Raw genomic sequence first — 26261 nt, forward strand, 5'->3', positions numbered from 1 at the left:
CTCTCTCTCTGTATCTCCCTGTGTCTCTGTCTCTATTCCTTCTTTGTCTCTCATACTCTATTTCTTACTCCCTCTCTTCCCTTGGTTCCCATTCTCCTTAACTCTCTTTCTTTCTCGCTCGCTCTCTCTCTCTCGCTTTCTCTCTCTCTCTCTGGGTGTGAGTGTGTGTCTCAGTGCTGGAGGGCCCCGGGGCAGAACAGAGCAGGGCTGGGCTCCTCTGAGCGGGGCTGCTGTATGTGTGTGTGTGTGTGTGTGTGCAGCGGCTGCAGCCTGCCAGCCCAGTCAGCTTCATTAGCTTCATGATGGTCCGTCAGCGAGGGGCTTCTGCTGCAGCCTGCACCCCCTCCAGCCAGTCCCAGGGCGTGATCCGCCCCTCTGCGCCCCAGCCTTCCCCCCCTCCTACAGCCCCCTTGAGCCCCACTCCACCCCAGCCCTGCGCTGCCACCGAGAGGCTTGTGAGGATTTGTCAGCCAGATGTGACAAGATTGTCAAGAGGCAGGCGAGAGAGAGAGGGGAGATATGATATTAATCAGAGCGTAGCTGGGAGCTAAACTCTCTCCGACGCAGTGTACTAACATGTTCCTCTCATTTACTATACACTCCCTCGCTCCCTCTCTTTCTCTCTCTCTCTCGCCGCCGCTACTCTCCCACAGCTATCTCTCTCTCTCTCTCTCTCTCGATGTCTCTCTCTCCTCTCCTCTAACGGGTGGCTAGAACTGCTGGGGAGCCAGTAATAATAGTTGTGCCTTTTCTTTTTCTTCATCTGTGATTTGTGTTTTTTACGTAGACGAGACTAACCCACTTTTCATGGAGATTCAGGTAACTTTTTGTTTTCAGGTGTTGTGTTGAAACTGGCGTGTGTGTGTGTGTGTGTGTGTGTGTGTGTGTGTGTGTGTGTGTGTGTGTGTGTGTGTGTGTGTGTGTGTGTGTGTGTGTGTGTGTGTGTGTGTGTGTGTGTGTGTGTGTGTGTGTGTGTTTGCTCTGATTGACTGCTGAATTAGGAGGAATAATGAGTTTTTCACGCTTTCTTTGGTCTCCATTGACTCCTAATAGGCTAAAGCACAGCCTGTCACTACTTGCACAAGCAGAGCCTTAGCTTCTCATGCTTTGCTCTCGCATTTCACTCTCAGGACAGGAGTTTAAACTCTCACTTTTCATCTTTGAACCTATTTTTAAAGCAGAATCCTGTAAAAAAAAAAAGTTTAAAAAAAAGTTTTATTTCAGTCCAAATTGGATTTCAAACCAAGTGAGTTGTGTGTCAGATAGAAAGGCTGGTGAACATGTCTAGGAGATGTCCTTTAACTGGGTGGGTGACTTTCACAGTTTTCCCAGCCACTTTGTGATATAGGGTCATTCCTTTAAAAACACTCCACGGAAATACTACTGCTATTTTTATTTTACAGGGGATGACATACGTGTTCAAGTTCACACTGGGTCGTGTTACATACATAACAGCTTTATATCAGTCTGTTTTAAGTAGCTCAACACTTGTCATCAATTAGCTTAGCGTTATAACTGCCACACAGCCGTACATGTGTTTCAGTGGCGTATGATTTATGAATGTGGCCATGTTCTGTGCATGTGTAACACACACTCACACACACTGAGATCTTCAGAAGCAGGAAGTCCTCTGTCTGTGAACCATTAGCTACTGGTTTATATCTCCTCGTTTTATCTCCTCGTTTTAGCTTCTGGTTTTATCTCCTGGTTTTATCTCCTGGTTTTGTCTCCTGGTTTTAGCTTCTGGTTTTATCTCCTGGTTTTATCTCCTGGTTTTATCTCCTGGTTTTAGCTTCTGGTTTTGTCTCCTGGTTTTGTCTCCTGGTTTTGTCTCCTGGTTTTGTCTCCTGGTTTTATCTCCTGGTTTTGTCTCCTGGTTTTAGCTTCTGGTTTTATCTCCTGGTTTTAGCTTCTGGTTTTGTCTCCTGGTTTTGTCTCCTGGTTTTGTCTCCTGGTTTTGCCTCCTGGTTTTATCTCCTGGTTTTAGCTTCTGGTTTTGTCTCCTGGTTTTGTCTCCTGGTTTTAGCTCCTGGTTTTAGCTGCTGGTTTTAGCTCCTGGTTTTTGACCACTTGTTTTAATGCTGCAGGTAGTTTTTTTACACGCAGCGACCTCCTAGACTGCTGTATTCCTAAATCCTATTTCCTGTAGCTGCTCCGTGCTAGTCTGTGTGGTTTTATTAGAGGAATTCTGCAGGACTTTCTTAGTTCCTGGTACTACCAGGCTGCTCTGTATTTTGGCTGCAGTTTTGGCCTGGAATGAAGATATGAGGAAAATATGTGTGTCAGTGTTTGTTACAGATGGTTTCACTGTGCTATATCTTGGGTTTTTATAGATTATTTTGCACTGTATAAATAAATGTGATAGATTACAATGTTTCTATCTTATCTGAATAAATGTCTTTCAAATTAAAAGTGCGTCTTATTTGATGCAGATAGGTGATGTGGTTTATCAATTTTTTATGGTGTCATGCGTTAAATGATATGAACAGAAACATTACACTCAAGTTTTGCTTAATTGTTTTGCCTAACACTCTGCATTTCTATTACCGAACACATATAGATTGTTTAATGTTAACTTGTAACTTTAAAAACAATTCTGCACATTTGAGATAAAAAATATATAATCCTACATACTGTAGGTCTACAATGGGCATTAGGTCTGTGTGCATTATCACTTTTGAAATGAGAGAGGGAGAGAAAGATCCTCCATAAATATACTACATACACATACTGAGTGTACAAAACATTAGGAACACTGCTCTTTCCATGACATAGACTGACCAGGTGAAAGCTACAGTATGATCCCTTATTGATGTTGCTTCAATCAGTGTAGATGAAGAGAAGGAGACAGGTTAAAGAAGTGCCTTTGAACAGGGTATGGTAGTAGGTGCCAGGCGCACCGGTTTGAGTGTGTCTAGAACTACAACGCTGCTGGGTTTTTCACGCTCAACAGTTTCCCGTGTGTATCACGAATGGTCCACCACACAAAGGAATTGAGGCTGTTCTGAGGGCAAAAGGTGGTGCAACTCAATATTAGGAAAGTTCCTAATGTTCCTAATGTTTAGTACACTCAGTTCCTTGCCAGCCAGTTGAATTTCTTATCCCATTCCATTCCAGTCTTTACCATCTTGGCACAGGCACCGCTAGTTTCACATTGTGTGGCAATCTGCACCAATCCTCTCCTAATTGATTTGCTTTCCACTAAATGATTCCAACATGGCCCAGTCAATACACACTGTCACACCACACAGCTGTTCCCTTCTCTCCCGTCTTGCTCTGAACCACTGACTGCTGTTGACTCTATAAACCAAACCAGTGTGGATATTATGGACATATGGCAGGATTTATTTTACGAGCCAGAGAGGAACAATTTAAATGTTTCTGTCAAGGATGTTATGGCTGTGACGCAGAAGTGACTGGAGACCATTTCTGAGTCCCTAGATTGTGCACTACTTTTGAACAGGGCCCTAGATCGTGCACTATTTTTTAACAGGGCCCTAGATCGTGCACTATTTTTTAACAGGGCCCTAGATCGTGCACTATTTTTGAACAGGGCCCTGTGGACTACATTAGAAATAAGGTTCCACTAGGGACATAGACCCTGAACTCCCAGACACTGAATATAGTGAATAACTGACATACCGGATGATTTAACACTCTGGCCGGCATGGGTCTGAATATAGTGAATAACTGACATACTGGATGATTTAACACTGGCCTGCATGGGTCTGAATATAGTGAATAACTGACATCCTGGATGATTTAACACTCTGGCCTGCATGGGTCTGAATATAGTGAATAACTGACATCCTGGATGATTTAACACTCTGGCCTGCATGGGTCTGAATATAGTGAATAACTGACATATTGGATGATTTAACACTCTGGCCTGCATGGGTCTGAATATAGTGAATAACTGACATCCTGGATGATTTAACACTGGCCTGCATGGGTCTGAATATAGTGAATAACTGACATACTGGATGATTTAACACTCTGTCCTGCATGGGTCTGAATATAGTGAATAACTGACATCCTGGATGATTTAACACTCTGGCCTGCATGGGTCTGAATATAGTGAATAACTGACATACTGGATGATTTAACACTCTGTCCTGCATGGGTCTGAATATAGTGAATAACTGACATACTGGATGATTTAACACTCTGTCCTGCATGGGTCTTTATAGTGAATAACTGACATACTGGATGATTTAACACTCTGTCCTGCATGGGTCTGAATATAGTGAATAACTGACATACTGGATGATTTAACACTCTGTCCTGCATGGGTCTTTATAGTGAATAACTGACATACTGGATGATTTAACACTCTGTCCTGCATGGGTCTGAATATAGTGAATAACTGACATACTGGATGATTTAACACTCTGTCCTGCATGGGTCTGAATATAGTGAATAACTGACATACTGGATGATTTAACACTCTGTCCTGCATGGGTCTGAATATAGTGAATAACTGACATCCTGGATGATTTAACACTCTGGCCTGCATGGGTCTGAATATAGTGAATAACTGACATACTGGATGATTTAACACTTTGTCCTGCATGGGTCTGAATATAGTGAATAACTGACATCCTGGATGATTTAACACTCTGGCCTGCATGGGTCTGAATGTAGTGAATAACTGACATACTGGATGATTTAACACTGTCCTGCATGGGTCTGAATATAGTGAATAACTGACATACTGGATGATTTAACACTCTGGCCTGCATGGGTCTGAATATAGTGAATAACTGACATACTGGATGATTTAACACTCTGGCCTGCATGGGTCTGAATATAGTGAATAACTGACATACTGGATGATTTAACACTCTGGCCTGCATGGGTCTGAATATAGTGAATAACTGACATACTGGATGATTTAACACTCTGGCCTGCATGGGTCTGAATATAGTGAATAACTGACATACTGGATGATTTAACACACTGGCCTGCATGGGTCTTTATAGTGAATAACTGACATACTGGATGATTTAACACTCTGGCCTGCATGGGTCTTTATAGTGAATAACTGACATACTGGATGATTTAACACTCTGGCCTGCATGGGTCTGAATATAGTGAATAACTGACATCCTGGATGATTTAACACACTGGCCTGCATGGGTCTGAATATAGTGAATAACTGACATACTGGATGATTTAACACTGGCCTGCATGGGTCTGAATATAGTGAATAACTGACATACTGGATGATTTAACACACTGGCCTGCATGGGTCTGAATATAGTGAATAACTGACATACTGGATGATTTAACACTGGCCTGCATGGGTCTGAATATAGTGAATAACTGACATCCTGGATGATTTAACACTCTGGTCTGCATGGGTCTTTATAGTGAATAACTGACATACTGGATGATTTAACACACTGGCCTGCATGGGTCTGAATATAGTGAATAACTGACATACTGTATGATTTAACACTCTGTCCTGCATGGGTCTGAATATAGTGAATAACTGACATCCTGGATGATTTAACACACTGGCCTGCATGGGTCTGAATATAGTGAATAACTGACATCCTGGATGATTTAACACTCTGGCCTGCATGGGTCTGAATATAGTGAATAACTGACATCCTGGATGATTTAACACACTGGCCTGCATGGGTCTTTATAGTGAATAACTGACATACTGGATGATTTAACACTCTGGCCTGCATGGGTCTTTATAGTGAATAACTGACATACTGGATGATTTAACACTCTGGCCTGCATGGGTCTTTATAGTGAATAACTGACATACTGGATGATTTAACACTCTGGCCTGCATGGGTCTGAATATAGTGAATAACTGACATCCTGGATGATTTAACACACTGGCCTGCATGGGTCTGAATATAGTGAATAACTGACATACTGGATGATTTAACACTGGCCTGCATGGGTCTGAATATAGTGAATAACTGACATCCTGGATGATTTAACACACTGGCCTGCATGGGTCTGAATATAGTGAATAACTGACATACTGGATGATTTAACACACTGGCCTGCATGGGTCTTTATAGGAAGTTTTGTTTTATTTGCCTTGAATCACTGTCAATGAAACATGATGAAATGAAACCTCCATTAAACCTCTATGAAGTGTACAACATGTTGGGAGACTTTTCCCTCACACTAAGAAACCGTTTGCATAACTGTAATTTTTTAAATAGAATAACAACTCCAGCTCCAATAATGTACTATTCCATCTGATTAAATAGTTCTTGTAAGTTTGCTCACGCAAAGTATTTCTTAGCTTGATGATTTATGATATGTTCTCTGTGATTCTGCTCAACCATATCCTCCCCTCTGTGGGTTTGAGTCAGTGTGTGGAGAGGTATTTTCCACACACACACACACACACACACACACACACACACACACACACACACACACCGACAGACCTATGTTATCACCCAGGTTTGGGGTGTCATGGTATGCTGCTGCTGCTTTCTCAGCCTTTCTCAGCCTCACCCTATTCTCACCCTACTCTCACCCTACCTGACTCTCAGATAAGCAGATTTTAATTGAGAGAGAGACATAATATGACATTTGAAATATCTCTATTATTTTGGAACTTGTTAGTAATATTTACTGTTCACTTTTAGTTTATTTCACTTTTGTTTATCCATTTTCTTGCTTTGGCAATGTCAACATATGTTTCCAATGCCAATAAAGCCCCTTGAATTAGACAGAGAGAGAAAACAAGTTACCCCCACACATAATACCCCATAATGACAAAGCAAAAACAGGTTTATAGAAATTTTTGCAAATTTACAAAAAGAAAAACTGAAATTTTACATTTACATAAGTATTCAGACCCTTTACTCAGTACTTTGTTGAAGCACCTTTGCAGCGATTACAGCATTGAGTCTTCTTTGGTATGACGAGTGACCCACACCATTCTTCTCTGCAGATCCTCTATAGCTCTGTCAGGTTGGATGGGGAGCATTGCTGCACAGCTATGTTCAGGTCTCTCCAGAGATGTTTGATCAGGTTCAAGCCCGGGCTCTGGCTGGGCCACTCAAGGACATTCAGAGACTTGTTCCCGACGCCACTCCTGTTTTGTCTGTGTGCTTAAGGTCGTTGTCCTGTTGGAAGGCAAACCTTCGCCCCAGTCTGAATTTCCTGAGGGCTCTGGAGCAGGTTAACATCAAGGATCTCTCTGTACTTTGCGCCGATCATCTCTGCCTCGATCCTGACTAGTCTCCCAGTCCCTGCCACTGAAAAAATCCCCACAGCATGATGCTGCCACCAACATGCTTCACCGTAGGGATGGTGCCAGGTTTCCTCCAGACGTGACGCTTTGCATTCAGGCTAAAGAGTTCAATCTTGGTTTCATCCAGAGAATCATGTTTCTCATGGTCTGAGAGTCTTTAGGTGCCTTTTGGCAAACTCCAAGCGGCCTGTCATGTGCCTTTTACTGAGGAGTGGCTTCTGTCTGGCAACTCTACCATAAAGGCCTGATTGGTGGAGTGCTGCAGAGATGGTTGTCCTTCTGGAAGGTTCTCCCATCTCCACAGAGGAACTCTAGAGCTCTGTCAGAGTGACCATCGGGTTCTTGGTCACCTCCCTGACCAAGGCCCTTTTCCCCCGAATGTTCAGTTTGGCTGGGCGGCCAGCTCTAGAAAGAGTCTTGGTGGTTCCAAACATCTTCCATTTAAGAATAATAGAGGCACCTGTGTTCAATGCTGCAGAAATGTTTTGGTGAACTTCCCCAGAACTGTGCCTCGACACAATCCTGTCTCTGAGCTCTATGGACAATTCCTTCCACCTCATGGCTTAGTTTTTGCTCTGACATGCACTGTCAACTGTGGGACCTTATATAGACAGGTGTGTGACTTTCTAAATCATGTCCAATCAATTAAATTTACCACAGGTGGACTCCAATCAAGTTGTAGAAACATCTCAAGGATGATCAATGGAAACAGGATGCACCTGAGCTGATAGCAAAGGGTCTGAATACTTATGTAAATAAGGTATTTCTGTTTTGTATTTTTATTACATTTTGCTACATTTTCTAAAAGCTTTTTTTGCTTTGTCATTATGGGGTATTGTGTGTAGATTGCTGAGGAAAAAAAATATTTAATCAATTTTAGAATAAGGCTGTAATGTAACAAAATGTGGAAAAAGTCAAGGGGTCTGAATAATTTCCAAAGGCACTGTAGTTGCTGGTTTGGCCAATAAAGACAGAGAAATTTGCATAGTTTTATTTTGTTTACCAATGTGGAGAGAAATACCAAATCTCCACCTGGGGGAGAGAAAAGAAGCCAACCCCACATAGAAAGAGATTGAAAATGAGAAAGAAAAAAAGAGGGAGAAAGACCAAAGCACCTAGAGAAAGGGGAGAGGGAGAGGGGGAGGGATAGAGACTCTGAGACATTTGCGTTCCATTTCCCAGCCTGTGGGCCAGTAGATCCAGGTGCTGAGTGACAGCATTAACACCAGCGTGAAGACAGAGACAGGAGATGAGGAGAGTTTCCATTCCACTTTCTGGTGGTCTTCCTTCCTTTCTGCATTCTCAATGATTTTGTGAAGACTAATAGTGTGGTCTATAAGGTTGCAAAATTACGGTTACCAGTCTCTACAATTTTGGATGGAAATCTTCCCTTACGGTATTTCTGAAAATCAAGTAGACACTGTAGGGTTGCAAAATTCAGTGAAAATTCCTAGGTTCTCCAGAATTCCAAGTAGGAATATTCCTCGAATTGCTAGGGAATAAGCACGAAATCAGGGAATCCTCCGATCAAGATATCTGGGAGTCTTGGGAATTTGGGGAAAGTTGCCAGAATTCAGCAATCCTGCACAGTGTTTTGATTGTCAGAAATATTGTCTAAGGAAAATATTCCATCCCAAGTTGTAGAGACTGGTGTTAATGGTAGTTTATGAAAATGTCTCATTAAAGTGTTAATTGGTGTTATCCTGATATTGTGGACTGTGGGAGATCCATTTGTCCAGCGCTGGTCTGTCTGTCCGTTCAGTCATGGTAACGGCAGCAGACTTAGCCAGCCCAGCGCTGGTCTGTCTGTCCGTTCAGTCATGGCCACGGCAGCAGACATAGCCAGCCCATCGGTGGTCTGTCTGTCCGCTCGGTCATGGTCACAGCAGCAGACTTAGCCAGCCCAGCGGTGGTCTGTGAAAGTGACAGTTTTTTTTCTTAATCTCAGGGACTAATGCTAAAATGAATATCTAATTAAGACAAACGAACGACAGGGAGGACTGAGCGGAGCAATGCCTGCTGCGTGTGCTTCTGTGTGTGTGTGCCCTTTGATTGTCCAGAGGAACAGATTGAGTTGTACACTAGAGGAAACATCAAAGGGCTGTGTGTGTGTGTGCGCATTTGTGTCTGTGCAGTTGTCTGTCTTTGTGTGTGTGCAGGTGTGCCTTCGTTCGTTTGCGTGTGTGCGAGCACATAAGAGTGTGTGTGTGTGTGTGTGTGTGCCTCTGTGTGATGGGATTAGTGTAATTGGGCCGTGTTGGTTGGGCCCTGTAATGATGGGATTATGGTGGTCGGAGGTGACCAAGAGGTTCTTCCACGTCACCTCAGTCCCACAGGAGAAGATCAGCTGAAGATGAGGAGACGGATGAGAGGGAGACGGATAAGAGGGAGATGGATTAGAGGGAGGAGAGGGAGACGGAGGAGAGGGAGAAGAGGGAGACGGATAAGAGGGAGAAGAGGGAGACGGATAAGAGGGAGGAGAGGGAGACGGAGGAGAGGGAGACGGAGGAGAGGGAGACGGAGGAGAGGGAGACGGAGGAGAGGGAGACGGAGGAGAGGGAGACGGAGGAGAGGGAGACGGAGGAGAGGGAGACGGAGGAGAGGGAGACGGAGGAGAGGGAGGAGAGGGAGACGGAGGAGAGGGAGGAGAGGGAGACGGAGGAGAGGGAGACGGAGGAGAGGGAGACGGAGGAGAGGGAGGAGAGGGAGGAGAGGGAGACGGAGGTGAGGGAGAGGGAGACGGAGGAGAGGGAGAGAGAGGGAGACGGGGGAGAGAGAGGGAGACGGAGGAGAGAGGGAGACGGAGGAGACGAGAGGAGAGGAGGAGAGGATAAAAGACAGAGACAGAGAAGGAAAGAAATGGAAAGAGAGGACAGAGAACAGGAAGCATGCATCGGAGCGTTAATCGGCTGCATAATCGGCTGCATTGCATTCCAGAAAGTTGTGGTCTCCCATCTGTCCATGTTCACTCCCCGTTGTACATCTAAAATAACTGAGACGACTGAGTAGTTCAAGCACGTTTTACCCGGTTTCCTCCATTTTACTCTAGCATATCCTGTCCTGTCAGACTGAAGGGAAGAGAACAAGGGGACATATTTTTGGAATGGAACCCAGCCCTGCTAACGAACGAGTGGGAGGAGTTGACTGTGTGATTAATTAAGAGAGAGAGAGCGAGAGAGACAGCCCACATTCCAGTCCTGCTAACAACCAGTGGGAGGAGTTGACTGTGTGATTAATTAAGAGGGAGAGAGACAGTTTCCTCCTCCCCCCCTGTTGAGGGGGTTAGTGCTACAGCAGCAGTAATTGCTAACCATTAAGCATGCTACTCATGTATGCTAACACATGCTGTTGATACATTATAGATGGCAGGAGAGAGAGAGGTGCTAGCGCAGCACGGGGGGGGGGGTAGCATGTAGCGCTAACACAAGTCGCTTTGATCACATCTGATGACTCTTCTCAAGGGATGCTAGTTAGTAATCGGCTAGTGGTAAATGGCATGCATACTGTTCTTGTTGATGTTACGGAAACCCTGTTTGTTGCTGTGATTTATACACTTATTTTATGACACATAAAATGTTGATTCTTACTGTCAGGTGAAACAGAATCTTATTATTCACTTTCTCACCAACTTCTCAACGCAATCTAATGAGCATCAACACAAGCACGTACACACACACACACACACACACTCTTTTGAATATAAAACCTGGAACCCTGGAATACAATATGCTTCGTTGAATGAAAGTGTGTGAAGTATTGTTTTGGGCCTCTGATTGACTCTGGTCTGGAGAGCTGTGATTGACTCGGTGTTGTGTAGTTGTCGTGTCTTTGACTATGCCAGATTAATTGCTATGACATGCTATTCTATAAAATAATTTCTCCGTAATTAATATTACCTGATTGAACTAATCATGTAAATATTAATTAACTAGAGAGGGACACCACGAAAGAATATTTATAGAGCTGTTATCTTCCGAATAAACTCTTAAAGATTTAGTAATATTTTACATCCATAGCAGTCACCTTAATCGTCATTTTATTCAGTCTCATCTGAAAGTGGTAAATCCTTGTTATCTGCAAGAATCCTGGCTAACAAGTTGAATCAGCAATACAAAATTGGGTTTAATTATTTATTTACTAAATACCTAACTAATCACACAGAATCACACATACACAATGAAATCATAACTTGATCACAAATTACGTCATACAGAAAAACGTCCCTGGCGGGCGGAATAGATATGACAGCTTGTTACACAAAGAAAAGGGGCGGGATTTTAGTGAAAGAGCGGGAGACTGGAACATAGGCGAAGCTGTGCTATCGTAAATACAGTATCTTATGCATTCTAAATTACCGCCCATTTGAAAAGGAAAATGCAATAAATATTTACTCTGAGCTGCGCTTCAGTAGGTTGGTGGTAGATGGAAGACCGTATCGCCAACCCGAGTCCTCTGTCCTTTGAAGAATGTCTCTGGTGATCACTGGATACGTTGGAGTAACGTCGTGTGTAGTAGACGGCATACTCTGACTGTCCTTCCTAAACTACGTTTGTAGCAGCTGTTGCTAACTCAACGGCTAGGAGGTATCCCTTCTGTAGTGAATACGAGTTCAAAGTTCATACCATTTACAATCAAAGTCCATGCTGATGTTGGCTTAGTTCTGTAGTTATTATCTGAACCATTCTGACATCGGATCGTCATCCTAAATGTACCCGGAACAGGAAGTTATATTTTTGTCAATGGCTTTTATAGTGGAGGGAGAGGGGTGTGTCTGAAAAGTTTATCACCCATGTCTCTTCACAGGGGCGGGCCCCTAGTTGAGCAGAAGCCCAAATTTATGAAAATACAAATCTCTCATTTGGAAGCTAAAATTACATTTAATCTCTTCACAAATAATTTCATATTCAAACATTTGAATTAAACAACAATTCCATGTGAATCCGATACCTCTGACGTTTAGACTTTCCACAGTAGAGTTTATGTCATTCTATCATTGATGAGAATGTGTCAGAGGGCAACCGAACTGACATAATATACCTTAAGTACCACCGCATATGTTCAGTTGGTCGGATTACCAGAATATAGTTCATTCCCCCCCACTTTCTGATGTCCCCAGAATCTCTATGTTAACCAAGGGGTTTTCTTATGTCACATCAGTAGGGAAGAGAAAAAGGGGGAAAGAGGTATTTATGACTGTCATAAACCTACCCCCACTGCCAACGTCATGACATAGTGGTGGTCTGGAGAGCTGTGATTGACTCAGTGTTGTGTAGTGGTGGTCTGGAGAGCTGTGATTGACTCAGTGTTGTGTAGTGGTGGTCTGGAGAGCTCTGTTTCAGCCCAGTCACTCTACTGCTCTCTCTCACCTCAACCACTTAACACAGCACTGTACAGCGAGCAGGAAACAAAGCATCAGATAGCATCACACACTGTACACACACACACACACTGTACACACACACAGGGCAACAGGACTAGTAGCATCAGTGACTAGAATCTCTCACACACACACTCGCTGCTGAGTGCTTGTCCTGAGAGATAAGAACCATTAGTGGGAAACAGAGGTTGCATCCCAAATTACACCTTATTTCCAATGGGCCCTGGTCAAAAGTAGTGCACTATAAAGGGAATACGGTGCCATTTGGGCCACAACCAGAGACAGAGGCATCATCTTTGTGTTGTGTAAAGGGTATTATGTCCAGGATATGATTGGCTGACATGGAGTTGGTGGGCCAGGTGTGGAGGACACCTCTTTTGTGCTGTAGATGATCCTAGCATGGGGAGGACAGGGCAGGCCTGCTGTAGATAATCCTAGCAGGGGGAGAACAGGGCAGGCCTGCTGTAGAGGATCCTAGCATGGGGAGAACAGGGCAGGCCTGCTGTAGATGATCCTAGCATAGGGAGAACAGGGCAGACCTGATGTAGATGATCCTAGTATGGGGAGAACAGGGCAGGCCTGATGTAGATTAAAAAATATATATATTTCACCTTTATTTAACCAGGTAGGCTAGTTGAGAACAAGTTCTCATTTACAACTGCGACCTGGCCAAGATAAAGCAAAGCAGTTCAACATACAACATCACAGAGTTACACATGGAATAAACAAACATACAGTCAATAATACAGTAGAAAAAGTCTATATACAATGTGTGCAAATGAGGTAAGATAAGGGAGGTAAGGCAATAAATAGGCCATGGTGGCGACGTAATTACAATAACCAATTAAACACTGGAGTGAATAGATGTGCAGAAGATGAATGTGCAAGTAGAGATACTGGGGTGCAAAGGAGTAAAATAAATAAATAAATACAGTATTGGGATGAGGTAGTTGGATGGGCTATGTACAGATGGGCTATGCACAGGTGCAGTGATCTGTTAGCTGCTCTGACAGCTGGTGCTTAAAGCTAGTGAGGGAGATATGAGTCTCCAGCTTCAGTGATTTTTGCAGTTCGTTCCAGTCATTGGCAGCAGAGAACTGGAAGGAAAGGCAGCCAAACGAGGAATTGGCTTTGGTGGTGACCAGTGAGATATACCTGCTGGGGCGAGTGCTACGGGTGGGTGCTGCAATGGTGACTAGTGAGCTGAGATAAGGTGGGGCTTTACCTAGTAAAGACTTGTAGATGACCTGGAGCCAGTGGGTTTGGCGACGAGTATGAAGCGAGGGCCAGCCAACGAGAGTGTACAGGTGGCAGTGGTGGGTAGTATATGGGGCTTTGGTGACAAAACGGATGGCGCTGTGATAGACTGCATCCAATTTGTTGAGTAGAGTGTTGGAGGCTATTTTGGAGATGACATCGCCGAAGTCGAGGATCGGTAGGATGGTCAGTTTTACAAGGGTATGTTTGGCAGCATGATTGAAGGAGGCTTTGTTGCGAAATAGGAAGCCAATTCTAGATTTAATTTTGGACTGGAGATGCTTAATGTGAGTCTGGAAGGAGAGTTTACAGTCTAGCCAGACACCTAGGTATTTGTAGTTGTCCACACATTCTAAGTCAGAACCATCCAGAGTAGTGATGCTGAACGGACGGGCAGGTGCGAGCAGCGATCAGTTGAAGAGCATGCATTTAGTTTTACTTGCATTTAAGAGCAGTTGGAGGCCACGGAAGGAGAGTTGTATGCCATTGAAGCTCATCTGGAGGTTAGTTAACCTGTTGAGGACAGAGGCCGCTGTTTTCACTTTGGGGGAAAATCGTGCCCAATTTAAACGGCCTCGTACTCAATTCTTGCTCGTACAATATGCATATTATTATTACTATTGGATAGAAAACACTCTCTAGTTTCTAAAACCGTTTGAATTATATCTGTGAGTAAAACAGAACTCCTTTTGCAGCAAACTTCCTGACAGGAAGTGGAAAATCTGAAATCGATGCTCTGTTCTAGGGCCTGCCTATTAATGTCCTTGATATTTATTAGTATAGATGCACTTCATACGTCTTCCACTAGATGTCGACAGGCAGTGAGAGAAGAAATGGAGTGAATAACTTGATCTGGGGTCGAATAAAAGCTCTCGGCATGACGTGTCACCAGTTTCCTGTTTTCTGGAGAGCGCGTGAAGGGACCTGGTTTTGCCTTCTGATAAGCTGTCGTTATGGACGACTAATATCTCCGGCTTTGATTTTATTTGATACATGTGACAATATCATCGTAAAGTATGTTTTTTCAATATAGTTTTATTAGATTATTGAAATTTATTCGGGACGTTAGGCGTGTTGCGTTGTGTGCCTTTGTTCAGGAAGGAGAGCTTTGCGCTACTTTGCTAGCTTTCCGTGCTAATTGACTGGAGAAGAGGACATTCTAAATCCAAACAACGATTGTTCCCGACAAAGGACCCCTTGTACAACATTCTGATGAAAGATCATCAAAAGTAGGACCCATTTTATGATGCTATTTCATATATCTGTCGAACATGTTGTACTAGTCATTTGCGCCAAGATTTTGGGTACTCTCTCGCTATACCTAAGCTGGATGTCGTAATGAAGTTATTTTTAGAATTCTAACACGGCGATTGCATTAAGAACTAGTGTATCTATCATTTCCTATACAACATGTATTTTCTAGTAACGTTTATGAATAGTTATTTGGTCAGAATAGTTGGAGTGTCATAAAAATATCCGCACATTCTGGGAAAAAGATGCTACGTTAGCACAATGTATAACCACTGATTTCAGCTCTAAATATGCACATTTTCGAACAAAACATAAGTGTATGTATAACCTGACGTTATAGGACTGTCATCTGATGAAAGTTTATGAAGGTTAGTGAAAATTAATATCTTTTGCTGGTTTATTCGCTATCGCTAGCGTGCCTATTGCTATCGCTAACGTGCCTTGATGAATGAATGCGGTAGTGTGGTAGGCTATTGTAGTAAGCTAATATAATGCTATATTGTGTTTTCGCTGTAAAACACTTAAAAAATCGGAAATATTGGCTGGATTCACAAGATGTTTGCCTTTAATTTGCTGTACACCATCGATTTTTCAGAAATGTTTTATGATGAGTATTTAGGTATTTGACGTTGGTGTCTGTAATTACTCTGGCTGCTTCGGTTCTATTTCTGACGGTAGCTGTGATGGTAGCTGCAATGTAAAACTGATTTATACCTCAAATATACACATTTTTCGAACAAAACATAGATTTATTGTATAACATGTTATAAGACTGTCATCTGATGAAGTTGTTTCTTGGTTAGTTTGGTTGGTTCTTGGTTAGTTAGGTTGGCTTTGTGCATGCTACCTGTGCTGTGAAAAATGTCTGTCCTTTTTTGTATTTGGTGGTGAGCTAACATAAATATATGTGGTGTTTTCGCTGTAAAACATTTTAAAAATCGGACATGTTGACTGGATTCACAAGATGTGTCTCTTTCATTTGCTGTATTGGACTTGTTAATGTGTGAAAGTTAAATATTTCTAAAAAATATATTTTGAATTTCGCGCTCTGCCTTTTCAGTGGAATGTGGGAGGAGTTCCGCTAGCGGAACGCCAGAGCCAGACAGGTTAACACATGGTCCATAGAAGGGCTAGAAGTATACAGAATGGTGTCGTCTGTGTAGAGGTGGATCAGAGAATCACCAGCAGCAAGAGCGACATTGCTGTATACAGAGAAGAGAGTCGGCCTGAGAATTGAACCCTGTGGCACCCCCATAGAGACTGCCAGAGGTCTGGACAACAGGCCCTCCGATTTGACACACTGAACTCTATCAGAGAAGTAGTTGGTGAACCAGGTGAGGCAGTCATTTGAGAAACCAAGGCTGTTGAGTCTGCCGATAAGAATGTGGTGATTGACATGTGGTGATTGAATGTGGTGAGTCGAAAGCCTTGGCCAGGTCAAAGAATACAGCTGCACAGTAAAGCCTCTTATCGATGGCGGTTATGATATCGTTTAGGACCTTGAGCGTGGCTGAGGTGCACCCATGACCAGCTCTGAAACCAGATTGCATAGCGGAGATGGTACGGTGGTATTCGAAATGGTTGGTAATCTGTTTGTTAACTTGGCTTTCGAAGACCTTAGAAAGGCAGGGTAGGATAGATATAGGTCTGTAGCAGTTTGGGTCTAGAGTGTCTCAACCTTTGAAGAGGGGGATGATCGCGGCATCTTTCCAATCTTTGGGAATCTCAGACGATATGAATGAGAGGTAGAACAGGCTAGTAATAGGGGTTGCAACAATTTCTGCAGATAATTTTAGAAAGAGAGGGTCCAGATTTTGCAGCTCTTTCAGAACATCCGCTATCTGGATATGGGTGAAGGAGAAATGGGGAAGGCTTGGGCAAGTTGTTGTGGGAGGTGCAGGGCAGTTGACCGAGGTAGGGGTAGCCAGGTGGAAAGCATGGCCAGCCATAGAAAAATGCTTATTGAAATTCTCAATTATAGTGGATTTATCAGTGTTGACAATGTTTCCGAGCCTCAATGCAGTGGGCAGCTGGGAGGAGGTGCTCTTATTCTCCATGGACTTTACAGTGTCCCAGAACGTTTTTGAGTTTGTGCTACAGGATGCAAATTTCTGTTTGAAAATGCTAACCTTTTGCTTTCCTAACTGCCTGTGTATATTGGTTCCTAACTTCCCTGAAAAGTTGCATATCACGGGGGCTATTCGATGCTAATGCAGTACGCCACAGGATGTTTTTGTGCTGGTCAAGGGCAGTCAGGTCTGGAGTGAAGCAAGGGCTATATCTATTCCTGGTTCTAAATTTTTTGAATGGGGCATGCTTATTTAAAATGGTGAGGAATGCACTTTTAAAGAATAACCAGGCATCCTCTACTGACGGGATGAGGTCAATATCCTTCCAGGATACCTGGGCCAGGTCGATTAGAAAGGCCTGCTCGCTGAAGTGTTTTAGGGAGCGTTTGACTGTGATGAGGGGTGGTCGTTTGACCGCAGACCCATTACGGATGCAGGCAATGAGGCAGTGATCGCTGAGATCTTGGTTGAAAACAGCAGAGGTGTATTTGGAGGGAAAGTTGGTTAGGATGATATTTATGAGGGTGCCTGTGTTTACGCAATCAATTCACATATGGTGTCCAGGGCACAGCTGGGGGCAGAGGGTGGTCAATAGCAAGCGGCAACGGTGAGAGACTTGTTTCTGGAAAGGTGGATTTTTAAAAGTAGAAGCTCAAATTGTTTGGGTACAGACCTGAATAGTAAGACATAACTCTGCAGGCTATCTCTGCAGTAGATTGTAACCCTGCCCCCTTTGGCAGTTCTATCTTGTTGGGAAATGTTATAGTTAGGGATGGACATTTCAGGGGTTTTGGTGGTCTTCCTAAGCCAGGATTCAGACACGGCTAGGACATCCGGGTTGGCAGAGTGTGCTAAAGCAGTGAATAAAACAAACTTAAGGAGGAGGCTTTTCATGTTAACATGCATGAAACGACGGCTTTTACGGTTACAGAAGTCAACAATTGAGAGCACATGGGGAGTAGGAGTGGAGTTAGTCACTGCAGGGCCTGGATTAACCTACATCTCCGGAGGAACAGAGGAAAAGTAGGATAAGGGTGCGGCTAAAGACTATAAGAACTGGTCGTCTAGTACGTTCAGAACAGAGAGTAAAAGGAGCAGGTTTCTGGGCGCGAGAGAATAGATTCAAGGCAAAATGTACAGACAAAAGTATGGTAGGATGTGAATACATTGGAGGTAAACCTAGGAATTGTGTGATGATGAGAGCGATATTGTCTCTAGAAACATTTAAACCAGCTGATGTCACCGCATGTGTGGGAGGTGGAACTAAAGGGTTGGCTAAGCCATATTGAGCAGGGCTAGAGGCTCTACAGTGAAATAAGACAATAATCACTAACCAGAACAGCAATGGACAAGGCATATTGACATTAGGGAGAGGCATGTGTAGCCGAGTGATCATTGGAGTCCAGTGAGTAGTTAGGCTGGCTGGAGACACGGCGATTCAGACAGCTACAGGCCGGGGCTAGAAAGCTAGCAGAATGGACTTAGATGGACGTTGCGATGGAGGCAGTCTGTTATAGCCTCCTCGTGCAGTTACGTCGAATAGACCTGTCGTGATGGAGTATTCGGATTCTGTGTAGCAAAGGGGTTCAGTCCAATTGGCAAAATAGGTATAGTGGCCCAAGAAATTGGCCGCTGGACCTATTCAGCTAACAGTCCAATATGCTCTAGACAGCTAGCGGGCCGCGGCTAGCAGATGGGCATTCAGGGGACGTCGCGACATAGGTGCCAGTTGAATAACCCCCTTGGGCAGATTACGTCGGTAGTCCTGTCGTGAAGGAGCTCCGTACCGGCAGTAAAAGGGGTCCGGGCCAATTGGCAAAATAGGTATTGTAGAGTGACTGATGGACCTCTTCAGCTAGTCGGGAGATGGGCCTAGCATGGGCTAGCTCCAGGCTAATTGGTGCTTGCTTCGGGACAGAGACGTTAGCTGGGAGTAGCCACTCGGATTGCAGCTAGCTAACTGCGATGATCCAGGTGAAAAGGTTCAGAGTTTGCGATAGGAATCCGGGGATATGGAGAGAAAATAGCTCCGGTATGCTGTGGTTTGAATCGCGTTGTGCAAATTGGCAAGAGTTTTCCGAGCTAAAAGTTAGCTGATGACCGCTAGCAGTGGTTAGCTGACTACTAGCTAGTAGCAAGTTAGCTGGCTAGCTTCTGTTGGGTGATTCCGGTTCCGAAGTAATAAAAATACTTTAGAAAAAGCAGATTCACACCACATTGGGTGAGGCGGGTTGCAGAAGAGTATTTTGAAGTTGAGGCTTAGAAAAATATTTAAAAATATATGCGAAGAAAAAGATATAAAAAGATATATACATGGGACACGACAGGACAAAGATGTCTGACTTCTACGCCATCTTGGATCTATAATGATCCTAGCATGGGGAGAACAGGGCAGGCCTGCTGTAGATGATCCTAGCATGGGGAGAACAGGCCCGCAGCACTGCTGTGTGTGTTAGTGTGAGAAGCTTGCCTGGTCTCTCTCACATGCAATGCTCATCCCAGGGCAGGGATGATTTATTCACAATGGGAGAACAGATGACTGCAGGCAATCTCTGTCTCTGTCTCTGCAGCTATATATCCAGAAGAGAGAGAGGTGTAAAGGCTGTGCATTTATTCATGTACAAAAGATAACTCCCTGTGCATTTATTCATGTACAAAAGATAACTCCCTCCCTGTGAAACATAGTGGATCTGTTTCCCTCAGCTCTAGGTGGGAAGAGAAGCTGTTTCCGTTGGTTGTGGCTGAATGTGTATTTCGCTGTAGAAGTGAATGATAGGTAGTGTTCTCCATGTGATCAAACTGCATATTGGTTTCTTCTCCTGATTAATCCATTGTTATACTTTCCCTTTCTTCTGAGTTCAGCTTTGTTTTATGTCAGTGTTTCTCAACTGGCAACTTATGGTTGAGAAAGAACTCCAAACAGTTCTAGTCCAGCACACTTGATTCAACTAACTAAAGGACTTGATGATTAGTTGAGTTGTTGAATCAGGTATGCTAGTGAGGGGCTTGAACAGAAATGTGTGTTAGTGGTACTTGAAAACCGAAGTTGAGTTAAGCTCCAAGGCCAGTGCAATTTATGGATGCTCTGGGGTAATTCCCACATTTGGGGATCTTATCTGCTGCCAATGACGAGTTAGTCTGAAATTCCACTGAAGTAGTTGACATTTATTAAACTTGTACACTATGTGAGGTAGTCTGAATGACTAAATAAAATAGCAGGCTAATGGAGCAAAACGAGCGTGGCTCACAGTTCCCATACATCTCCTCCACACAACAATTGCATCAAAAACAAAAGTTAACTTACTACGTTATCCACAATGCACGTCAGTGTTTTAAAGCTATACCCCTACTTGACCAACACCAGGCATTCTGATCATTCCATTTGTGAATCCTGCCTCATATAGCTTATAAATGTTTCTGAACCTTCTGAACTTCTGTGTCTCTCTGCCAGGCGATCTGCTGCACCTTGGTGAACTGTACCTGTGATAGTTTCAAACCTGGGAAACTGAAGAAAAGGCTGTGTGAGCACTGCAAGCATGGATGGGTAGCGCACGGTAAGCACAGATTCAATCGTTACTTTACTTAGTGTACATTTCTATCAGGGTGTGGGAATGGGGGTGGGGGGGTAGGTGTGTCATTATTCATGTGGTGTGTGTGTGTGGGGGGGGGGGCTGTTTTCTATATTCATGTGTGTGTGGGGGGGGGGGGGGGGCTGTTTTCTATATTCATGTCTGTGTGTGTGGGGGGGGGTTGTTTTCTATATTCATGTCTGTGTGTGTGTGTGTGGGGGGGCTGTTTTCTATATTCATGTCTGTGTGTGTGTGGGGGGGGCTGTTTTCTATATTCATGTCTGTGTGGGGGTTCGCCTGTGTTTTCTCTACTCACTCCTGTGCGTCCTCCACCCCTCCGTCTTCCTGCAGCTCTGAGCAAGCTGAAGCTGCACCACATGTACCAGGGCAGCCAGGTGGAGATCGTCCACTCCAACGTGGTCTTTGACATCTGCAGCCTGATGCTCTACGGGACCCAGGCAATCCCAGTCAGACTAAAGATCCTGCTGGACAGGCTGTTCAGTGTCCTGAAACAGGAGGAGGTCATCCAGATTCTCAACGCATTGGACTGGACCCTACAGGACTACATCCGAGGATACGTCCTACAGGTGGGGGGGAGCTCTTCTTTCTTACTTTAGGACGAGGAGAGGGGAGAGAAAGGAGGACAGGAGAGGAGGAGAGAGAGGAACACAGGAGAGACGGGGAGAAACAAAGCTTCTCTATAGGAACGCTCCTCTTCTCCTCATCCTCATCTCTGGAGGTCTCCAGACTGATGGAGGGGAGATTTGTAAATATTATTTAGTTCCACGATTTCCCTCTCAAACTTGAGCTAGGCTGAACCACCCGGCACACAGTCAGTGTCAGCCAGCCGCTGCTCACTTCGATTAGTCCGTCATCAACTATTCAGCTTTCTCTCTGCATTTAATGTTAGCTCCTCTAATGGTGAACACAGAGACAGAATCCTCGACAGGCAGAGCCAAGCGAATGCTGTGTGATGAAATATTGATCATGGTTACTGTATGAAGAGGCCGCGGTCTGACTTTCACAGACACCACAACTCCTATGTAATTACTACTGGGCTGGGTGGAGGAACCTCATTCTCCTCTCTCCTTCCTCTCTGATCTCACTCCACCCTAACGTGCGTGCGTGTGTGTGTGCGTGCGTGTGCATTCGTGTGTGTGTGTGTGTATTCATTCATTTGTATGTGTGTGTGTGCACATGTCCTCTCTGATGCTGATGGAGAGAGGGAAAATCCACGTGATTTAAATGAAGAGAAATGACAGGCAAGATGAAAGGCAGCGCTGTAATGAGGGCTCCCTCCTCTCTGCATTAACTTTACAACTGAACCCTTTATTTAGACGCTCTGGGGTGAAGTTCCCCTAAGTACAGATCTAGGATCAACTTCCCCTCCCCCAATCCTCACCTTAGCCATTAGTGGGGAAAATGCTCATTTGACCCAAGATCAGTGTCTAAGGACAAGTTCACCCTACACCTATTTAGACACAGTCAGTCTGTGTTTTAAATGACTTCATATCTTCTTTGGTGTGTGAATATACAGGAATAGAGCTTAATACAGATGTATAATGCTAATGATGAAATGCTCTCTCTCTCTTTCTCTCTGCATATCAATCGCTTTCTCGCTCTCTCTCTCTCCCCCCCTCCCCGCTCTCCACCCACCCCCTCTCCTTTCCTCCCTCATCTCCCTCCCCCACACCATCAACTTTCCTCTTCCTCCACCACACCCTCCTTTCCTCCCCCTCCCCGCTCTCCCCCTCTCCCTCCCTGACACCCTCTCCAGGACATAGCAGGGAAGGTGTTGGACCGCTGGGCCATCATGACGTTCGAGGAGGAGATTGCTACGCTGCAGCAGTTCCTCCGCTTCGGTGAGACCAAGTCCATTGTAGAGCTGATGGCGCTACAGGACAAGGAGGGCCAGGCCGTGCTGGTCCCCAGCACCCGCACCAACTCAGATATCCGCACCTTCATCGAGCGCAGCACCCCGCGCACTGCCACCAGCAACACCGTCCTGACCCCCAAGGTGGAGAAACTGTCCAAAGCGCACCACTTTGAGAACTTTATTAATAGCATGGCGTTTATGTTACCATTTCAACTGTTGGGCTCCGTGCCAGCGCCTCTCCTGGGGTCGCCACTGGGGGCGCTGCAGCAGCAGCAAGGGGGGCAGATGGCACAGGGGCAGAGACGGGGGGACGAGAACCCCAACGTCCTCCCCCTCCCCGGGCCGCCTCCCACCGAGAGCAGCCTGGTGGGCTCTAGCTCCGCCTCATTCACCTCTGACCTGGACAGGGGTGGAGACAACCCTATGGACGGCCTCTCGGCCACACCCAAGATGGAGGCTGAGGACTTCCCCACCAGCGACAACTACTCGGACGGCCGCTCCACACCCTGCACCCCCTCCATGATGAACTCTGACTTTACCCAGATGTCCCCGGATAGCAAGCTCCAACGCTCCATGGACCGGAACGGGGGAGGTGGGGGAGGAAGTCTCAAGAAGGGGCGTGTGTACTGCAGTGCGTGCGACAAGACCTTCTACGACAAGGGCACGCTGAAAATCCACTACAACGCTGTGCACCTGAAGATCAAGCACAAGTGCACCATCGACGGCTGCAACATGGTGTTCAGCTCGCTGCGCAGCCGCAACCGCCACAGCGCCAACCCCAACCCACGCCTGCACATGCCCATGAACCGCAACAACCGCGACAAGGACCTGCGAGGCGGCGGGAGCCTTTCGGCCGACGAAGACTCCGAAGCAAGCGACAAACCGCGGTCTGAGTACCCCCACTCATCCATCCCGGTGTCCCTGACCTCATCCCCCGACAGCCAGAAGTCGGTTGCCAGCTACATGGTGAGTCATGTGGACTCCACCACCAGCAGCACCAAGCTGCACCACAGCAGCTCCTTCCCCAGCATGGGGCACCTGGGCCACGGCATCCTCTTCCCCAACCTGAAGACAGTGCAGCCTGTGCTGCCTTTCTACCGGAGCCTGGTGACCCCTGCCGAGCTGGCCAACAGTCCCGGCCAACACCTCCCCTCCCTCTCCTCCTCTCTTCCCCTCAAACCTACCTCCATCACCGCCCCAGACGCCTGCGGTGCCATCATGGACCCTGTGCCCAAGAAGAAGTCGCGGAAGTCGAGCATGCCCATCAAGATCGAGAAGGAAGCGGTAGAGAGGGAGGGAAGAATGGGGGAGGACAGCGGTTCAGAGGACATGAGCCCTATACAGGGCAGGGACAAGGAGGAGTGTGAGAGAGGGGTAGGAGGAGGGGGGGATTTGTGTACGAGACAGATGGGTGTAGAGTGGGAGAGGGAAAGAGAGGAGAGAGGAGTCATTCTAGCTGGGGAGAGAGGAGAGAGGGAGGGGGTGAAGCGGTCAAGGTCCCACAGCCCGGAGAGAGATGTGTGTGGAGGCAGGGAACAAGAGGAGGACAAAGACGAAAAAGAAGAGGGATCCCGGCAGGCAGAGACCGGTATGATCACCTGCGCCTCATCACCCTATGATGGAAAACTCAACCACAGAGAGAACCACAGCCTCTCTCTGAGCAGAGACCACACAGAGACAGAGGGAGAGGAGGGCGACCAACCAACCTCCCGGCACCAAGACAAGCCGTGCGACGACATGGACCACCGACTGACCAACGGTGGTTTGTTCAGACTAGGCGACAGAGGGAAGGATGGACCAGAGGGCTGTATGGAAGACTACACCGACTCTAGCCTCCTGCAGTCTCGTATGGACTCTGAGGAGGGGCCACTGGACAGGGATGACCTTCCACACCACTGTGAGATCTGCAGCAAGACGTTCAACAACCAGTACAGTGTGAAGATGCACTACCGCAACGTGCACCTGAAGGAAATGCACATGTGCACGGTGGCTGGCTGCAATGCTGCCTTCCCCTCCCGCAGGAGCAGAGACAGGTGAGAGAGAACAAACACACTTCAGTCAGTTAATACTTCAGTCAGTTAATATAGTCTGTCAGCGATTTATGAAAGAGATTTGTCATTCTCTAGCACAATATAGGATATTTAAGCATATGATGTCAGAGGTTCTGTTGAAGTGATATGGTTAGTATGTCTTTTCAAATGATCTAATAAAACCACACCAAACTGGCAGCAACCACAAATAGGTCAGTTACAGACTTATTTAACAGAGATGAATGGTCAATTAAAGATAGAACAATTGCTAAAGGTACCTTTGAAAAAACACCAACCAAGAAACAACTTTTCCTACATTTTGTGTCTTCCAGGCACAGCTCCAACCTCAACCTCCACCACAAGCTGTTGACCAAAGACCTGTACAGCCCATCACCCCGCTCCCTCTACTCCCCAGCCTCCCTCTGCAGGGACAAAGACCCTGTCAGCCTGGACTACCGCCAGGACCTGAGAGACCTCCAGAGGGATAGAGAGCTCCAGAGAGACCCAGGCAGCCAGACGTCCGTCATCTTCAGAGGACACAACCGCATGGGCCTGGTCTTCCCCATGAGCAAGATGGCCAACCAAAGGACAGGGGAGAATGCAGGAGAGGAGCTGGGAGGAGGAGGAGGGGTGGAGGAGGGGGCGATACTGGACCTAAGTACGTCATCGTCTGTACCTCCTCGTGGGGGCGGCAGCGCCCGTTCCTCCTGGGACTCGGATGGGGCAGGCAGCGAGGAAGGGGAGGGGGAGGGGCTAGAGGAGGAGCCTCTGCCAATGGAGGAGGACAGCGATGGGGAAAGCTGTGACGAGATTGGTCTAGGAGGCCCCGGTGGGGAAGGATTAGGTTCGGGCGGGGAGAGGACCCTGGGCTGTGTGGGGGGAGGACAGGTGGGGCCGCAGGGGGGCGGAGGTGGCTCACCCATTACCTGCCACGTGTGCCAGAAGGTATACAGCAACAAGGGGACGTTCAGAGCCCACTACAAGACTGTCCACCTGCGCCTGCTGCACAAGTGTAAAGTCCCAGGCTGCGACACCACATTCTCGTCAGTACGGAGCCGTAATAGACACAGCCAGAACCCCAACCTGCACCGCAACCTGACTGGCAGTGGCGGCGGCACCACTCTAGACCAGGAGTAGGGCCTTGCTTCAGCTCACACAGACCCTGATTCACTCTCACTGTATTCTTTAGTCTTTGTTTATTTGACACCAGAACAGGCTTGCAGGTTAGCACTTTTTGAATAAAATCCATTGTTTTTGGGGGAATATCTGTAGTGAGCTTGGGATTGTGGAATCCAGCTGCAATTTTCTTTGTTATGGCAGATTGTATCTGCTTTTTTTGTGCAAATGTTACAGGACAGTATATCTCCCTGAATTTGAGTGGATTTCTCCAGGTATATCAAGTTCAGCAACCTCAAATTGTTCTGAGGTACACATGAAGACCTTCTGCATTCCATTCCTTGAACACTCATTTTAGACTAATTATGTTTCCTTTCCCCTGCCAACATTTTTGAAATATGTTCTTTTAAATTGATATTTATTGATGACAGAAATGTAGAAAAACAGCAATTTATTTTGGACACGAAATTGACAAG

General features: G+C 45.8%; 1 protein-coding gene across 1 annotated transcript; it reads left to right on the forward strand.

Annotated features, from left to right (window-relative positions):
- The first annotated feature begins 302 nt into the window (after positions 1–302).
- Positions 303–25869, forward strand: bnc1 (basonuclin 1). The gene is made up of 6 exons (XM_038969062.1): positions 303–455; positions 20640–20748; positions 21115–21350; positions 22541–24002; positions 24168–24672; positions 25002–25869. The coding sequence occupies exons 1-6, from the start codon at positions 303–305 to the stop codon at positions 25804–25806; spliced, it is 3270 nt and encodes a 1089-aa protein (XP_038824990.1). The 3' UTR covers positions 25807–25869.
- The last annotated feature ends 392 nt before the right edge of the window (positions 25870–26261 follow it).

This window comes from Salvelinus namaycush, chromosome 30 (genome assembly GCF_016432855.1).
Source record: "Salvelinus namaycush isolate Seneca chromosome 30, SaNama_1.0, whole genome shotgun sequence".
Taxonomy (NCBI): Eukaryota; Metazoa; Chordata; class Actinopteri; order Salmoniformes; family Salmonidae; genus Salvelinus; species Salvelinus namaycush.

What these genes read in the sequence shown, in the direction of transcription:
- bnc1 (XM_038969062.1), top strand. Translation starts at nt 303, where the DNA reads ATGGTCCGTCAGCGAGGGGCTTCTGCTGCAGCCTGCACCCCCTCCAGC. An exon ending in GCATGGATGGGTAGCGCACG is followed by an intron (nt 20,749 to 21,114) that starts GTAAGCACAGAT and finishes GTCTTCCTGCAG; the next exon opens with CTCTGAGCAAGCTGAAGCTG. An exon ending in TCCGAGGATACGTCCTACAG is followed by an intron (nt 21,351 to 22,540) that starts GTGGGGGGGAGC and finishes CACCCTCTCCAG; the next exon opens with GACATAGCAGGGAAGGTGTT.